This window comes from Mustelus asterias, chromosome 6 (assembly GCF_964213995.1).
Source record: "Mustelus asterias chromosome 6, sMusAst1.hap1.1, whole genome shotgun sequence".
Classification (NCBI taxonomy): Eukaryota; Metazoa; Chordata; class Chondrichthyes; order Carcharhiniformes; family Triakidae; genus Mustelus; species Mustelus asterias.
This window is the reverse complement of record NC_135806.1, coordinates 1,268,241-1,287,857: the sequence shown is the minus strand read 5'-3', so window position 1 is coordinate 1,287,857 and position 19,617 is coordinate 1,268,241. Positions and strand designations below refer to the sequence as shown.

The window sequence follows — 19,617 nt, the reverse complement described above, 5'->3', positions numbered from 1 at the left end:
TAATTGAATGTTATTGTTTATTGTGAGGGGTATTTATTACAAAAATAGAGAGGTTATGCTTAGTTTTACAGAGCATTGGTGAGATCACATCTGGAATATGGTACTGATCTTATTTAAAGAAGGATGTAAATGCATTGGAACCAGTTCAAGTTTACTAGTCTAACACCTGGGTTGGGAGAATTGTCTTTTGAGGAAAGATTGGACAGGCTAGGCTTGTATCCACTGGAATTTAGAAGAGTGAGAGACGACTTGATTGAAACATATAAGATCCTGAGGGTATTGACAAGGTGGATGTGGAGAGGATATTTCCTCTTGACGGAGAATCTAGAACTTGGAGTCACTGTTTAAAAATGGGTCGCCCATTTGAGACAGGGATCAGGAAAAAAATTTTTCTCTGAGGGTTATGAATCTTTGGAAATCTCTTCCTCAAAAGGCGGTGGAAGCAGAATCTTTGAATATTTTAAAGGCAGAGCTAGATAGATACACCAAAATGTTTCATGTGAAATTCATTGAGAAAATGGCAAAATCCTGAACTGAGTACAGCGCATTTTTGCATAAGATACAGAGAAAGAACTTAGATGGAAATATTGCTCTTGGGGAATTAGGAATATTTTAATTATAAACTACTCCTTTTTAAAAGGCTCCTACGCATGCACGCATGTGCACACACGTGCACACACACACGCGTACACTATTATAGAAGCAATCTTTCATGGTATTGCTCACACTGTGTGAAAAGATTCGCTGTTCCATAACAAAAGAGGTCTTTTATGCCATTTAAAGCATGATAGCAAGGCTGCACAGATATTAAGTTACTTAACAAATAAATCTAAATACAGAATTTGGGAATTGTTTTTGTTTAATCTATTTTTTTGTGAATGAAGGTTTAGTCAATTTTTAATGTAAATTAATCTAATTATGATGAATGCCTCATAACTTGGATTCACACGTTTGTGTGCAACTGCCTCTGTTGGCACGGTGAGTTTAGAACTCTTTGCTGATAAATGACACCAGATAAGTGACTGTCCCGCAACGTTGAGTGATAGTTGGATTGGCTGTGTTATTTTGACTAATCAGTAATTCAGGACAAGTATATCCCTGTAAAATGAAGGATAAAGATGGGAAGATTCAGGAACTCTGGATGACAAGAGAGATTGTGAGCTTAGTGGAGGCAGACATAAAATTCAGGAAATTCAAAATGGATAAAGGCTCTTGAGGAATACAAAGATTGCAGGAAAGAGCTTATGATGTGGAGATGCCGGCATTGGACTGGGGTAGGCACAGTAAAAAGTCTCTCAACACCCCTTCATCAGGTGAGTGGGAGTTGGGTTCACAAACAGGGCATATATCGACACAGATTCAATTACAAGATAATGGTTGGAATGCGAGTCTTGACAGGTAATCAAGTCTTTACAGGTGCAGACAATGCGAGTGGAGAGAGGGTTAAGCACAGGTTAAAGAGGTGTGAATTGTCTCAAGCCAGGACAGTTAGTGAGATTTTACAAGCCCAGGCGAGTCGTGGGGGTTACAGATAGTGTGACATCAACCCAAGATCCCAGTTGAGGCCACCCTCAGTTTCTGCTTGGTGATTCTGCGTTGTCATGTGTCTTGAAGGCCGACTTGGAGAACGCTTACCCGAAAATCAGAGGCTGAATGTCCTTGACTGCTGAATTGTTCTCTGACAGGTAATTGTCGAGCGGTGTCCATTCATCCGTTGTCGTAGCGTCTGCATGGTCTCCCCAATGTACCATGCCTCGGGACATCCTTTCCTGCAGCGTAACAGGTAGACAACGTTGGCCGAGTCGCAAGAGTATGTACTGTGTACCCGGTGGATGGTGTCCTCACGTAAGATGATGGCATCCGTGTCGATGATCTGGTACGTCTTGCAGAGGTTGCTGTAGCAGGGTTGTGTGGTGTCGTGGTCGCTGTTCTCCTGAAGGCTGGGTAGTTTGCTGTAAACAATGGTCTGTTTGAGGTTGTACGGTTGTTTGAAGGCAAGTAGTGGGGATGTGGCAATGGCCTTGGCGAGATGTTCGTCTTTATCGATGACATGTTGAAAGCTCCCAAGATGTCGTAGCTTCTCCGCTCCGGGGAAGTACTGGACGACGAATGGTACTCTGTCCACCGTGTTCTGTGTGTCTTCTGAGGAGGATAGTGCGGTTTTTTGCTGAGGCGCGCTAGAACTGTTGATCGATGAGTCGAGCGCTATATCCTGTTCTTAGGAGGGAAAGAGCTTAAACAGGGACTTAGGAGGGCAAAAAGAAGCCATAATATGTCCTTGGCAGGCAGGATTAAGGCGAATCCCAAGGCTTTTTATGCGTATATAAGGAGGAAGAGGGTAGCTAAGGAAAGGTTAGGTCCACTCAAAGATAGTGGAGGGAATTTATGTGTGGAGCTAGATGAGGTGGGTGAGATCCTTCACGAGTATTTTGCATCAGTATTCACAAAGGAGGAGGATGTTGTGTCTGGTGAGTGTAGAAAGGAGGATGTTGACATTCTAGGACATGTTGAGATAAAAAGAGAGGAGGTATTGGAGGTTTTGAACAACATTAGGGTGGACAAGTCCCCAGGGCCAGATAGGGTCTATCCCAGAACACAGAGAGGTGAGGGAAGAAATTGCTGAGGCCTTGGCCAAAATCTTTCCATCCTCTTTAGTCACGGGCGAGGTACCAGTGGATTGGAGAGTAGCTAACATTGTTTTTCTGTTTAAGAAAGGCACAAGAGACAATCCGGGAAATGACAGGCCAGTGAGCCTTACATTAGTGTTGGGGAAATTATTGGAGAAGGTTCTCAGGGACAGGATGTACTCACATCTGGAAGAGAATAGGCCGCAGAAGAGGTTTACCATGATGTTGCCTGGTTTGGAGGATATGGACTATGAAGAAAGGTCGAACAAATTTGGATTGTTTTCATTGGAGCCTTGGCAGATGAGGGGGGACTTGATAGAGGTTTACAAGATTATGTCAGGCTTGGAAAGAGTGGATAGTCAGAGTCTTTTTCCCAGGGTCGAAGGATCAATTACTCAGGGGCATAGGTTGAAAGTGAGAGGGGGAAAGTTTAAAAGAGATGTAAGGGGCAAGTTTCTCAGAGATTGGTGAATGCCTGGAATGTGCTGCTGGAGGAGGTGGTGGAAGCAGATTCTATAACAACGTTCAAGAGGCATCTGGGTAGATGCATGAATAGGCAGGAAATAGAGGGATATGGACCACGTAGAGACAAGAAAATATTAGATTAGAGAGGCATCTGTGTCGACACAGACTTGGTGGGCTGAAGGGCCTGTTCCTGTGCTGTACTGTTCTTTGGTGTACAATAAGTGGATATCTGAAAATTGCCAACTAAGATTGTACACGTTTATGATATTTTGCAACGTTCATGACTGCCATTCCTAGCATTATAAACTCCCTCCCCCAGGTGCTTCCAAGATTGTGTACTTTCAGGTCCCACTTGATGGAGAGAAATGAATTACATCAATGAACAACTGGCTGAGAATTATTTTGAGTGGGTTTTATACATAGGAACACAATAATTAGGATCAGGGGGAGGTCATTTGATCCATCAAACTTGCTTCGCCATTTGATAAGATTATGACTGATAGTGGCCTCAGCTCTATTTTCCTGTTTATCCTCATACCCTTTGACTTCCTTGTCAGTCAAGAATCTGTTTAATTTAGCCTTAAAAATATTCAATGACCCTCTGTCCACTGCTACCTGGGAAGAGAGCTCCACAGACAAAGACAGTCTGACTGAAGTAAGAAGTCTCACAACACCAAGTTAAAGTCCAGGTTTATGGTGGGAATCATGAGCTTTCAGAGTCTGAGAGAAGAAATTCTCCTCATCTCCATCTTAAATGGAAGACCCCTTACTTTTAGGCTCTCACAAGGAGCCAACATTTCCACCCTTTCCTCATAAGACAATCGCTTCATCCCAGCTGTCAGTCAAGTGAATCTTCTCTGAAATGCTTCTAATGCAATTATATCCTTCCTCAAATAAGGAGGCCAAAACTGTACACAATATTCCAAATGTAGTCTCACCAATGCCCTATACAACTGTAGCAAAACACCCCTACTTTTATATTCCATTCCGCTTGCAATAAACACCAACATTCTATTTACCTTCCTGAACACTTGCTGTATCTGTATAATAACATTTTGTGATTCATGTACCAGGATACTCAGGTCCCTCTGTACCTCTGGGTTCCGTAATCTCTCTTCATTTAAATAATATGCTGCCAAAGTGGACAAGTTCACATTTTCTTACATTATGCTCCATCTGCCAATTTTCTGCCCACCCACTTAGCTCTCATTATCCCTTTGCAGACTCCCTATATCATCTTCACAACTCACTTTCCTACCCAACTTTGTGTCATTAGCAAATTTAGCAACAACATATTCCTTCCTCCAAATCTTTAATATTTATTTTAAGCAGTTGTAGCCCCAACATTGATTGATTCCTGTGGAACTCCACTCTTTACATCTTGCCAACTTGAAAATGACCCAGTTATCCCCACTTTATTTCTTGTTGCTAGCCAATCCTCTATTTATGCTGATATGTTACCCGTTACAGCATGAGCTTTTACTTTGCCGAGTAATCTTTGATGTGGCACCTTGTCAGATACTTTCCTGGAGTCCAAGTGCACCACATCTATGGGTTCCCCTTTATCCATGTTTCTTGTTACTTTCTCAAGAACTCTAATAATTAGAGAATCAGTCATCAATTAAACTTATGGAACATCATAAACATTGGAATATTTATTCTGAGTTTATACAGGTGTATATTTTAGGAGGCTTGAGTTATGAATGCCGGAATTTTTCCCTGCGACATTAGCAGCAATGATATTTCCCATTAATCATTGATTTGTGAAGTAACTATTCCAATTTTTTAGTCCTAAATTCTAATTTGTATTGGAACATTTGCACGTAGCGAGTTCAAAGTATTTTTTAGCTGAGAAATGTATTGCAGCATGATAATTAGCAGGAGTTGTTAGAAGGATGAATTCTCAATTTATAAATTGTATAACCACAAATTATTTCAAGCTGAATTATATCAACAATGCTGCAATAGTTAATTCCTCTTGTGTGACAGTCATTACTTATCAGACATACACTGACAGCATCCAAACTGGCATCCAATGCCAAAAACTGGACAAAAACAGAATCGAACTGTCACGTATAAATCAAAACACTATCCATTATGAATAATAACAAATACCAGAGACTTTTCAGGGCTGTAATCTAATATCTGGGTTTACATTGTAGTTGTGAAGTGCTCAAGATTTAATTTTGTGGTTTACAACTTCATTGGAATTCTGCCTTACAATCAGACCCATTACTCTTCATGTAGTATTGCATAACTTGAAGTATCTTGTATTCACCCAATTCCAATTGTTTAATAATACTGAAATGTCTGCTTGTCAGAAATGTTATTGATGCTTGGTGTTGGATGAGACTATATATTCTCCCCCAGAGCTGAGATCATTGGAGGGTGTTACATCGCACATTGAAGCCAAATACACCAACAACTTGCAGTTAAAAGCAACATTTGGTTTACGTGGAATTAGATCTAAAAGTAAACACTAGATATTTGCCACATTCTTTGTATAAATATTACATTTTTAAAAGTAAGCATAATTCTGCCCTCTTAAACTCTGCATGTTTTTTTTTTATAAACCACAGAATTGTCAAAATCTAATCTGATCCTTTACTGTCAGGTTGGCTCCATATTTTTATCCATTGAATAGCTGTACCATGTAATCCAGAAAGATCTCGGCAGGTCACCACATTTGATATTAATTAGCACAAGAGGAAGGTGCTGCAATAACCCTCAGTGTTGCTGGGATAAGAATGGGTAAAATCCATCAATTTCCTGATGTTGTTTGATAGCAATTAACTTGACTGGAAGCAAATTACTGCGGATGCTGGAATCTGAAAAATAAAAGGAAAATGCTGGAAAATCTCAGCAGATCACATCACCCTCACAGTTTAAATCTTCTCCGACTTTCCTTGTTTTCAGCTCTGATGAAGGGTCATCCTGACTCGAAACATTAACTCCATTGAAAGTCCTTGTGTGTGGATTGAGCAAGCACAGGGAGAGGTTTGGCATTAATGACTCTGTGCCAATCCTCACAATCAGGTTTTCCACAGGAGGAAAGTCCACCCTGGACACTCTTATTGTCTTCTGAGCTGTTGAATATGATATCGTTTTGCAGTTTTCAGTTCTATCCTTATTGTTAGTGCTGCTTTTGTCTGCACTGGAGTGCTGCTTTGGGCTGCATGAGTGTGCTCAAGTTGGAGTTCGGTGGGTGCGGGGGTTGATTTAGTTGAAGGGTTAACTTCTATCAGGCAGTGGGTGACAGCCAGACTGTCTTAAAAGATCTAAAGAATCTAAAATAGGCAGGTGGTACAGGAATCCCCTGAGTCTATCTTACTTGCTCATTGGTTTCAAATTTTGGAAGCTGGTGAGGGCATTGGTTCCTCAGGGGAGTGCAGCCAGAGCCAGGTCTGTGATGCCATGGGTGGTTCAGCTGTACAGGAGGGAGGAAGGAGAGTGGGAGATCAATAGTGATAGGAGATTCGATATTCTGGGAAAACGACAGGCATTTCTGCGGCAGCAAATATGACTCCAGGATGGTGTGTTGCCTCCCTGGTGCCAGGGTCAAAGATGTCACAGACTGGCTGCAGGACATCCTTCTGGGGAAGGTGAGATCAGGGTCCACATTGGAACCAGTGACATAGGGGAAGGGGGGGGGGGGGAGGTGAGGTCCTGAAAGCAGATTTTAGAAAGTTAGGAAGGAAATTGAAAAGCAGGATCTCAAGATCAGTAATCTCAGGATTCTGCCCAGTGCCATGTGCTAGTGAGCATAGGAACTGGAGCACTGAGTGATTGAACATGTGGCTGGAGAATTGATGTAGGAAGGAGGGTATAGATTTATGAGGCATTAGAACCAGTTCTGGGGCAGGTGGGACCTGTACAAGTTTGAAGGGTTAACCTTTACAGGGTCAGAAGGTTTGCTATTGCTGTTGCAGAGGTTTTGAACTAGTTTTTCAGAAGGCTGGGAATGAATGGGTAGCTCAGAGATTAGCAAGCTAATAGGCAGAGTCAGAGTAAGTAATAAAATCTAAATGGGGGTGATACTACATGTATAGAGCACAGATTCAGGAGAAACCTCGGTGAAGTGATATGAGTATGGAGCTTGCCAGTTTTGCTTTGAAGTTATGTCAGATCATTGGGAGAATCCAAGAGAACATTTCTGGTGAACGTGTTAAAGGTAGCTAATTAAATATCTACATTATAAAGTGAAGAGATTTGCTCTCCAAAATTTATTTTTCTTTCTCTGAATTACCATTTGTAAGTTGCTTCTTCCAGAAATGCTCTCGATGACTTTATAGCCTTGATAACTGTCATTTCCAAGGTCTTTGAATTGTCTGAAAATTCCTGCAGTGAAATCACAGTGCATTCGTGCCCATTTGCTTAATTTGGGAATAAGAAGAGGGAAGTTTGATAATTTGTTGTGGTCTTAAAAGGTCATATAGAAGAGGACAAGGATTGGATAAATTCATGAAGACAATCACCGACACTAGGGGTGGGGGGGCGGGGGAAACTACAGCTGCAGTCTTTCCTGGGCACGCTCACACCTCAGTGTTCACCTCAACATTAAAATTGACCTCAGTGCCCAGCTCGACAGCAGCTTTGGCCTCAGTGCCCGTCTCCATGGTAGCATTGACAGAGGCCAGGCAGCATGCTTCTAACCTGCCCCTTGGATGAGTTTGATAACGTTGTTCAGAAAAACACTTTAAGCTGGTTAAATATTGTCAGTATGAATAGATCGTGACTAATTACCCAAGTTAATCAGTAGCAAAACTATTTTAATAATGAATGCAAACAAAAGCTTAAATGCAGCCTAGCTCAAGCATTAACACAGTAAACGCTGCATCTTAAAAAAAATCTCCCTTCCCAAACGTACTTGTTCTTTCCTTAAAGGTTTCCTCTGTCATTCCATTTCTCATTGGAGTTGCAAGGGTGTAGTCTTCAAGACCGTTACGATTTCATAATTACAATGAGGAGGTGCAGGACGCTCAATCCTCTTCAATGTCCTAATTTATACATGGAGAATGATATCTTCACTTGCTTCTTCCTCAAATGGATCAGTAATTCAAATTGCAAAATACTGCAGCTGTCAGCTTATGTTTATCCCACAGCACACAGTTGTATTTTGCTACTTTTGACATTGTTGACACTGCCTGGTTAAATATGGTTTGGACTCTGTGTATGTAGATTTAACAAATTAGATTGCTTTTTGATGACTGAATGTTTTCACCTACAAACAGAAGCTGACATCTGACCTCACAGAGTTGCAGCACCAGAACGATGCGCTGGACAAGAGGTTGAATCAAATGGCAGAGCAACAAGCCCCTGTCACAAGGCCAGCTGATGAGAGTTCATCCTCTGCTTCTAACCGTGCTTTCAACATTCCAGTTACACCTCACAAGCCACTGGAAGCAGAACTGAAACAGCTGCAGAGTAAACTGAAGGTTCGCGGACCAACTCGTTGTATTTTCCTCACTGCGATAATTTCAACAGGTTTTCGGTTTTATGTCATCCAGACCAGAATGATTCTTGTTTGCAATTCTATCATGTTCAAACTTGATGCTGGAAATAACCAACTGCCACTGATGCCCACTTCATACTTTTCACTCCTTAGCTTAGGTACATCAGGTTTAGTCCATGGTCAGGGATAAGGAGGGTGTGACTGAATGAAGCAGGTATGGGGTTGCAAGTGGTCTCAATAGAGGAACCTCAGCCCTGCAGTTGTCCAACGGGCTGAAGGTTTGTGGCTAAGAGCATAGACTGCTTTACATGAATTTCAATATATTTGAATTTCATTAACCCGCCCCCTCACTATATCTTCACACCCCCCCCTGTATATTGACACTGTGCCAATGTGATGTCACATCAGCATGGTTTACAGCAGGTTCACCCAGAATTGAACCTGTCGTGGGGGTCTCCCTGGTGGCATAAGGTAAGCATAGCCCCCAGGGGAGAGGGACATGGCCAGGCAGTGGCCTGACAATGCCTTCTGGCACTGCCAACTTGTGCCAAGGGATGGGCCCCAGTGGGAGCCTCGGAGGGGCATGGCAGGGAGGGCTTAATTTTGATTTGGGGAGACGTGCTGACTCTGATCAGGTTTGGGGAGCCCCTGAGACCTCCATGGGTCGACTTTTATTGAGTCCACCCAATAAAAACAAATTTCAAGAGTGTTTACAAGTATATGAAAAGGAAGAGAGTAGCTAAACTAAACATTAATCCCTTAATACATAAGATAAGTTTTCATGGAGTTGGGAGCGATATATCATCATGGATAAAGGATTGGTTAATCGACAGGAAACAAAGAGAAGGAATAAGCCGGGTATTTTTAACTTGGCAGGCTCTGACTAGAGAGTCCCAAGGATCAATGCTGGGGATTTAGACAAAGAGACAGAGATTAATGTACATAGGTTTGCCATGGTTCAAAGGTAGGTGGGAATGCAAGCTGTAAGAACATAAGAACATAAGAAATAGGAGCAGGAGTAGGCCATCTAGCCCCTCGAGCCTGCCCCACCATTCAATAAGATCATGGCTGATCTGACGTGGATCAGTACCACTTACCCGCCTGATCCCCATAACCCTTAATTCCCTTACCGATCAGGAATCCATCCATCCACGCTTTAAACATATTCAGCGAGGTAGCCTCCACCACCTCAGCGGGCAGAGAATTCCAGAGATTCACCACCCTCTGGGAGAAGAAGTTCCTCCTCAACTCTGTCTTAAACCGACCCCCCTTTATTTTGAGGCTGTGTCCTCTAGTTTTAACTTCCTTACTAAGTGGAAAGAATCTCTCCGCCTCCACCCTATCCAGCCCCCGCATTATCTTATAAGTCTCCATAAGATCCCCCCCCATCCTTCTAAACTCCAACGAGTACAAACCCAATCTCCTCAGCCTCTCCTCATAATCCAAACCCCTCATCTCCGGTATCAACCTGGTGAACCTTCTCTGCACTCCCTCCAATGCCAATATATCCTTCCTCATATAAGGGGACCAATACTGCACACACTATTCCAGCTGCGGCCTCACCAATGCCCTGTACAGGTGCATCAAGACATCCCTGCTTTTATATTCTATCCCCCTCGCAATATAGGCCAACATCCCATTTGCCTTCTTGATCACCTGTTGTACCTGCAGACTGGGCTTTTGCGTCTCATGCACAAGGACCCCCAGGTCCCTTTGCACGGTAGCATGTTTTAATTTGTTTCCATTGAGATAGTAATCCCATTTGTTATTATTTCCTCCAAAGTGTATAACCTCGCATTTCTCAACGTTATACTCCATTTGCCATATCCTCGCCCACTCACTCAGCCTGTCCAAATCTCTCTGCAGATCTTCTCCATCCTCCACACGATTCACTTTTCCACTTATCTTTGTGTCGTCTGCAAACTTCGTTACCCTACACTCCGTCCCCTCCTCCAGATCATCTATATAAATGGTAAACAGTTGCGGCCCGAGTACCGATCCCTGCGGCACGCCACTAGTTACCTTCCTCCAACCGGAAAAACACCCATTTATTCTGACTCTTTGCTTCCTGTCGGATAGCCAGTCCCCAATCCACTTTAACACACTACCCCCAACTCCGTGTGCCCTAATCTTCTTCAGCAGCCTTTTATGGGGCACCTTATCAAACGCCTTTTGGAAATCCAAAAACACCGCATCTCACCGCAGGGAGATACAAATGTGATGCAAGGAGATATAGACAGGTTAAGTGAGTGGCAGCAAGGTGATAGATGGGACATAATGTGGCGAAGACTGGGGTTATACAGTTTGGTAATAAGAATAGAAAAGCAGAATTTTTTTTAAAGAATTAAATTTGTAAATATTGATATTCAGAGAGACTTGGATGTGCTTGTACGCTCTGCAGGTACAGCAAGCAATTAGAAAAGCAAATGGCATGTTTGCCTTTTATTGCAAGCAAATTGGAGTACAAGAACAAAAAGGTTTTGCCACAATCACTTTGTGACCACACCTGGAACATTGGTCGCAATTTTGGGCTGCATATTTATGAAAGGATATACTGCATTGGAGGCAGTTCAGCTAAGTATCACTGGATTGAGATGAGGGTGTTGCCTTATGATGAGACGCTGAGTAAGCTGGGCTTATACTCTGGAGTTCAAAGGAATGATAGGCACTCTCATCAAAAAATTCAAGATTATGAAGGGGCTTGACAGGATAGATACTAAGAAGTTAATTCACCAAGTTGGGGAACCTAGAACATGGGGGCACAGTTTCAGGGGAAGGTGCTGATGATTTGAGACTGAGATGAGAAATTTTTCCACTCCAAGAGTAGTAAATCTCTGGAATTCTCTATCCCAGGGGATGGGCCATTATTGAATATATTTAAGGCTGGGGTGGACAGATTTTTGGCGCCTCAGGTAATCAAGTAAGATGGGGAGCACGTGGGAAAGTGGAGTCCATGATGTGGAATGACAGGGAGGTCTCAATGTGCCTCCTGCTCCTATTTCTTATGATCTTAACTATCTCATCGCATTTCTTAGAAACATCCCAACACATTCACATAAAATGACATTGATGTTTAGAAACCCCTGGACCATCATATCTGTGATGTGGAGATGCCGGCATTGGACTGGGGTAGGCACAGTAAGAAGTCTCACAACACCAGGTTAAAGTCCAACAGGTTTATTTGGTAGCACAAGCTTTCGGAGAGTCACTCCTTCTTCAGGTCTTCCTCACATGAAGAAGGAACACTCCGAAAGCTTGTGCTACCAAATAAACCTGTTGGACTTCAACCTGGTGTTGTGAGACTTCTTACCATCATGTCTGTGTCAGCTTTTTGAAACAGAAATCCAAAGCAAATTCATGTTTTCTCATATTTTCCTCCAACTTTTTTCTATTCATACGTGGGACATGGGCTGGCCAGCATTTATTGCCCATCCCTAGTTGCCCAAGGACACTTGAGAGAAAAATCACATTGATGTAGCTCCGGAGTCACATATAGGCCAGAGCAGGTAAGGACAGCAGATTTCCTTCCCGAAAGGACATTAGTGAATAAGATGGGTTTCTATGATAATGGTTTCGTGGTCATCAGTAGATTCTTAATTCCAGATTGTTTTTTATTGAATTCAAATTCCACCTTCTGCCATGGCGGGATTCGAACCCGCGTTCCCAGAATATTAGCTGAGTTTCTAGATTAATAGTCTAGTGATAATACCACTAGGCCATTGCCTCTCCTGAACTTAAACAGTACCAAACTATATTTATATAGCATCAACCCCCATGATGCTTCAAATCAGAATCAATTTTCATTTAAAAGTCACTGATTTTTTGCCTCAATTTAGTCATAGAGTCATAGAGGTTTACAGCATGGAAACCGGCCCTTCGGCCCAACTTGTCCATGCCACCTTTTTTTTAAAACCCCTAAACTAATCCCAATTGCCCGCATTTGGCCCATATCCCTCTATACCCATCGTACCCATGTAACCATCTAAATGCTTTTTAAAAGATAAAATTGTACCCGCCTCTACTATTACCTCTGGCAGCTTGTTCCAGACACTCACCATCCTCTGTGTGAAAACATTGCCACTCTAGACACTTTTGTATCTCTCCCCTCTCACCTTAAACAAAGAACAAACAAACAATACAGCACAGGGACAGGCCCTTCGGCCCTCCAAGCCTGCGCCGCTCATGTGCCCACGAGACCATTCTTTTGTATCCCTCTATTCCCAGTCTGTTCATGTGACTATCGAGATAAGTCTTAAACGACCCCAGCGTGTCCGCCTCAATCACCTTGCTTGGCAGTGCATTCCAGGCCCCCACCACCCTCTGTGTAAAATACGTCCCCCTGACATCTGTATTGAACCTTGCCCCCCTCACCTTGGACCCGTGACGCCTTGTGTTCGTCACCTCCGACCTGGGAAGAAGCTTCCCACTGTTCACCCTATCTATGCCCTTCATAATTTCATACACCTCTATTAGGTTGCCCCTCATCCTCCATCTTTCCAAGGAGAACAACCCCAGTTTACTCAATCTCTCCTCATAGCTAAGACCCTCCATACCAGGCAACATCCTGGTAAACCTTTTCTGTACTCTCTCCAAAGCCTCCACGTCCTTCTGGTAGTGTGGCGACCAGAACTGGACGCAGTATTCCAAATGTGGCCTAACCAACGTTCTATACAGCCGCAACATCATATGCCAACTTCTATATTCTATGCCCCATCCAATAAAGGCAAGCATGCCATATGCCTTCTTCACCACCCTCTCCACCTGTGCTGCCACCTTTAAGGACCTGTGGACTTGTACACCCAGGTCCCTCTGTGTGTCTGTACTTCTGATGGTTCTGCCATTTATTGTATAGCTCCCCCTTACATTAGATCTACCGAAATGCATCACTTCGCATTTATCTGGATTAAATTCCATCTGCCATTTCTCCGCCCAATGTTCCAGCCTATCTATATCCTGCTGTATTCTCTGACAATGTTCATCACTATCCGCAACTCCAGCAATCTTCGTGTCGTCCGCAAACTTACTGATCACACCAGTTACATCTACCTCCAAATCATTTATATATATCACAAACAGCAGAGGTCCCAGTACAGAGCCCTGCGGAACACCACTAGTCACAGACCTCCAACCGGAAAAAGACCCCTTCACTGCTACGCTACTAAGCCAGTTCTCCACCCATCTCGCGAGCTCACCTTTTATCCCGTGAGATTTAACCTTTTGCACCAGCCTGCCATGAGGGACCTTGTCAAACGCTTTACTAAAATCCATATAGACGACATCCACGGCCCTTCCCTCGTCAATCGTTTTTGTCACCTCCTCAAAAAACTCAACCAAATTTGTGAGGCATGACCTCCCTCGTACAAAACCATGCTGTCTATCGCTAATGAGATTATTCAGTTCTAAATGCGCACATATCCTATCTCTAAGAATCTTCTCCAACAACTTCCCCACCACAGACGTCAAGCTCACTGGCCTATAATTACCCGGGTTATCCTTGCTACCCTTCTTAAATAACGGGACCACACTTGTTATCCTCCAATCCTCTGGGACTTCACCTGTGTCCAGTGAAGAGACAAAGATTTCTGTTCGAGGCCCAGCAATTGCATCTCTCGCCTCCCTGAGGAGTCTGGGATAGATGCCATCCGGCCCTGGGGATTTGTCTGTCTTAATGTTTCCTAAAAAACCTAACACTTCCTCCCTTGTAATTGAGATTTTTTCTAATGGGTCAACACATCTCTCTGAGACACTACCAGTCAACATGTCCCTCTCCTTTGTGAATACTGATGCAAAGTATTCGTTTAGGATCTCACCCACTTCCTTTGGTTCTCAGCATAATTCCCCTCCTTTGTCCCTGAGAGGTCCGATTCTTTCCCTAACAACCCTCTTGTTCCTAACGTATGTATAAAATGCCTTAGGATTCTCCTTAATCCTGCCTGCCAAGGACATTTCGTGACCCCTTTTTGCCCTTCTAAGTCCCTGTTTGAGTTCTTTTCTACTTTCTCTGTATTCCTCCAGTGCTCCATCTGTTTTTAGCTGCCTGGACCTCATGTATGCCTCTTTTTTCTTTTTGATTAGACCCACAAATTCACTGGTTATCCACGGCTCTCGAATCCTACCTTTCCTATCCTTCCTCTTTACAGGCACATGCCTGTCCTGCAGTCCTATCAACTGTTCCTTAAAAGACTCCCACATGCCAGATGTGGATTTACCCTCAAACAGCCTCTCCCAATCAACAGCCACCAAATCCTGCCTAATCCGGCTGTAGTTAGCCTTCCCCCAATTCAGCACCTTACCCATAGGACAACACTCATCTTTTTCCATTATTATCCTAAAGTTTACAGAATTGTGGTCACTATTTGCCACATGTTCCCCGACTGCAACTTTGATGACCTGACCGGGCTCATTCCCCAGTACTAGGTCCAGTATAGCCCCCTCTCTAGTTGGACTGTCAACATATTGTTCCAAAGAACCTTCCTGTACGCATTTTATAAATTCTTCCCCGTCCAGGCCCCCAGCCCTGAGCGATTTCCAGTCGATGTGAGGGAAATTAAAATCTCCCACTACAACAACCCTATTTTTTCTGCACCTGTCCAGAATCTCCTTACATATCCGTTCCTCAACTTCCCGTGGGCTGTTGGGAGGCCTGTAGTATACCCCCAGCATAGTGACTGCGCCCTTCCTGTTTCTGAGCTCCACCCACAGTGACTCGTTACCTGACCCTTCCATATTGTCCACCCTCTGTACCGCTGTAATATGCTCCCTAACCAGCATTGCTACTCCCCCACTTCTCCTTGCCCCTCCTCTGTCTCGCCTAAAACACTTATACCCCGGAATATTCAGCTGCCAGTCCTGTCCTTTTAACCAAGTCTCCGTCACTGCAACCACATCCAAGTTCTGCGCAAGCATTAAGGCTCTAAGCTCGTCTGTCTTGCCCGTGATGCTGCTTGCATTGAAGCAGATGCAGTCCAGACCTCCAGGCCCACTGAGGTCATCCTCCCCCAGAATGCTCTTCCTCTTAGATAGCCTTGTCTTGGCCCCCACCTCGTCCCCAGCCTCTGTGCTTATTGACCTATTGTTCTGATCCCCACCCCCCTGCCACATTAGTTTAAACCCACCCGAACCACACTAGCAAAACTCACAGCTAGGATATTCGTACCCCTTCAGTTTAGGTGCAACCCGTCCTTCTTGTACAGGTGCCATCCTCTCTTGAAGACTTCCCAGTGATCCACGAATTCGAAACCCTCCCTCCTGCACCAGTCCTTTAGCCACACATTCAGCTGTGCAGTCTCCCTGTTCTTAGCCTCACTAGCTTGTGGCACTGGGAGTAGTCCAGAGATCGCTACCCTAGAGGCCCTGCTTTTCAGCCTACTACCCAACTCCCTGAATTTCTCTCGCAGGACCTCCCTGCTCTTTCTGCCTACGTCATTTGCACCAATGTGGACAATGACGTCTGTCTGGTTACCCGTCTTTTTTAGGATGCTTCCTACCCGCTCAGAGACATCCAGGACCCCGGCACCAGGGAGGCAGACTACCATCCTGGAGTCTCGTTCGCGCCCACAGAACCGCCTGTCTGTGCCTCTAACTATTGCATCCCCCACTACCATTGCTCTCCTGGTTCCCCTCTTTCCCTCCTGAGCCACAGAGCCTGATTCCGTGCCAGTGACCTGGTCACTGTGGCTTACCCCTGGAGGGTCATCCCCGCCCACAGTATCCATAATGGTATACTTATTTTGGAGGGGGACAACCACAGGGGATCCCATCACTGACTGCTCTCTCCCCTCCTCTCTCCCATCTGACACCCATCCCTTACTGTTAAGGGGGCCAACCACCGGGGTACTCTCTGGTACGTGACCTTTACCCTTCCTAACCGTGACCCACGTGTCCTCCTCCCGTGGCCCTGGTGTGACGACCTGCCTGTAACTTCTACCTATTAACTTCTCATTTTCCCTGACTAGACTAAGGTCATCGAGCCGCAGCTCCAGTTCCCTAACGCGGTCTCTCAGGAGCTGCAGTTCGATGCACCTGGCGCAGATATGGACTCCCGGGAGGCTCGGCGACTCCATGAACTCCCACATCCGACAGCAAAAAATTGGCCTCCCACTCATAATTACCCCTTTCGTTAAATTACTGGATGAACGAAGAACAGTGCCTACCCTGCCTCTGCCTGTTTACACCGAAGCCCGATAAGCCAAAGCCCTTTAGCTCTCACTCTGCTCCCTGCTCACTCCGCTGCCCGCTAACGACACTACCCGCTGGATAATGCGGCCTGCTTTTAAACCTCCCGCGCGCTTAAAAAAAAACAAATTTTCTTCCCAGGTCACCCTGCGCCCGGCCTATGCCCTCTAGTTTTGCACCTATGCCGTCTAGTTTTGGACCTATGCCCTCTAGTTTTGGACTCCCCTACCTTTGGGAAAAGATATTGACTATCTACCTCGTCAATGCCCCTCATTATTTTATAGACCTCAATAAGGTCACCCCTCAGCCTCCTGCACTCCTGAGAAAAAAGTCCATCAAGTCCCGGTAGCATCCTAGCAAATCTTTTCTGCACTCTTTCTAGTTGAATAATATCCTTTCTATAATAGGGTGACCAGAATTGCACACACTATTTCAAGTGTGGCCTTACCAATGTCTTGTACAACTTCAACAAGACGTCCCAACTCCTGTATTCAATGTTCTGACTGATGAAACCAAGCATGCCGAATGCCTTCTTCACCACTCTGTCCACCTGTGACTCTACTTTCAAGGAGCTATGAACATGTACCCCTAGATCTCTTTGTTCTGTAACTCTCCCCAACGCCCTACCATTAACTGAGTAAGTCCTGCCCTGGTTCAGTCTACCAAAATGCATCACCTCGCATTTGTCTAAATTAAACTCCATCTGCCATTCGTCAGCCCACTGGCCCAATTGATCAAGATCCCGCTGTAATTGGAGATAACCTTCCTCACTGTCCACCATGCCATCAATCTTGGTGTCATCTGCAAACTTACTAACCATGCCCCCTCTATTCTCATCCAAATCATTAATATAAATGACAAATAACAGTGGGCCCAGCACTGATCCCTGAGGCACACCGCTGGTCACAGGCCTCCAGTTTGAAAAACAGCTCTCTACAACCATCCCCTGGCTCCTGTCAAGAACTTTAACAACACCAGGTTAAAGTCCAACAGGTTGGACTTTAACCTGGTGCTGTTAAACTTCTTACTGTGTTTATAGAACATAGAACAGTACAGCACAGAACAGGCCCTTCGGCCCACGATGTTGTGCCGAGCTTTATCTGAAACCAAGATCAAGCTATCCCACTCCCTATCATCCTGGTGTGCTCCATGTGCCTATCCAATAACCGCTTAAATGTTTCTAAAGTGTCTGACTCCACTATCACTGCAGGCAGTCCATTCCACACCCCAACCACTCTCTGCGTAAAGAACCTACCTCTGATATCCGTCCTGTATCTCCCACCACGAACCCTATAGTTATGCCCCCTTGTAATAGCTCCATCCACCCGAGGAAATAGTCTTTGAACGTTCACTCTATCTATCCCCTTCATCATTTTATACACCTCTATTAAGTCTCCCCTCAGCCTCCTCCGCTCCAGAGAGAACAGCCCTAGCTCCCTCAACCTTTCCTCATATGACCTACCCTCCAAACCAGGCAGCATCCTGGTAAATCTCCTCTGCACTCTTTCCAGCGCTTCCACATCCTTCTTATAGGGAGGTGACCAGAACTGCACACAATATTCCAAATGTGGTCTCACCAAGGTCCTGTACAGTTGCAGCATAACCCCACGGCTCTTAAACTCCAACCCCCTGTTAATAAAAGCTAACACACTATAGGCCTTCTTCACAGCTCTATCCACTTGACTGGCAACCTTTAGAGATCTGTGGATATGGACCCCAAGATCTCTCTGTTCCTCCAGTCCAACGCCGGCATCTCCACATCCTGTCAAGAAGCCAATTTTGTATCCATTTAGATACCTCACCCTGGATCCCGTGAGATTGAACTTTATGCAACAACCTACCATGCGGTACCTTGTCAAAGGCCTTGCTTAAGTCCATGTAGACAACATCAACTGCACCGCCCTCATCTACCTTCTTGGTTACTCCTTCAAAAAACTCAATCAAATTTGTGAGACATGATTTTCCACTCACAAAGCCATGCTGACTGTCCCTAATCAGTCCTTGCATCTCTAAATGCCTATAGATCCTGTCTCTCAAAATACCTTCCAACAATTTACCCACCACAGATGTGAAGCTCACTGGCCTGTAGTTCCCAGGCTTTTTCCTGCAGCCCTTTTTAAACAAAGGCACAACATTTGCCACTCTCCAATCTTCAGGCACCTCACCCATGACTACCGATGATTCAAATATCTCTGCTCGGGGACCCGCAATTTCCTCCCTCGCCTCCCACAACGTCCTGGGATATACCTCATCAGGTCCTGCAGATTTATCTACCTTGATGCGCTTTAAGACTTCCAGCACCTCCTCTGTAATATGTACACTCGTCAAGACATCAATTTTAAGTTCCCTCACATCCATGCTTTTCTCAACAGTAAATACTGATGCGAAATATTCATTTAGGATCTCACCCATCTCTTCTGGATCCACACATAGATGACCTTGTTGATCCTTAAGAGGCCCTACTCTCTCCCTTGTTACTCTTTTGCCCTTTATGTATTTGTAGAAGCTCTTTGGATTCTCCTTTGCCTTATCTGCCAAAACAATTTTGTGTCCCCTTTTGCCCTCCTGATTTCTCTCTTAACTCTACTCCTACACCCCCTATACTCTTCAAGAGATTCACTTGATCCCAGCTGCCTATGCACGTCATGTGCCTCTTTCGTCTTCTTGACCAGGGCCTCAATATCCCGAGTCATCCAGGGTTCCCGACTTCTGCCAGCCTTGTCCTTCACTCTAAGAGGAATGTGTATACCCTGAACCCTGGTTAACACACTTTTGAAAGCATGTCACTTACCAGACTTTGCCTTCCCACAGACTCCCCCAATTAACTTTTGAAAGTTCCTGCCTGATACCATCAAAATTGGCCTTGCCCCAATTTAGAATATTAACTTTTGGGCCAGA

The 19,617-nt window shown here is 44.6% G+C and overlaps 1 protein-coding gene across 1 annotated transcript in view; it reads left to right on the top strand.

Annotated features, from left to right (window-relative positions):
- Positions 1–19,617, top strand: part of cntln (centlein, centrosomal protein) — a 420,736-nt gene that overhangs the window by 310,910 nt on the left and 90,209 nt on the right. The window contains exon 20 of the mRNA XM_078215313.1: positions 8,324–8,527. Coding sequence (XP_078071439.1) covers positions 8,324–8,527 — 204 coding nt within the window. The remainder of the gene's footprint in view (positions 1–8,323; positions 8,528–19,617) is intronic.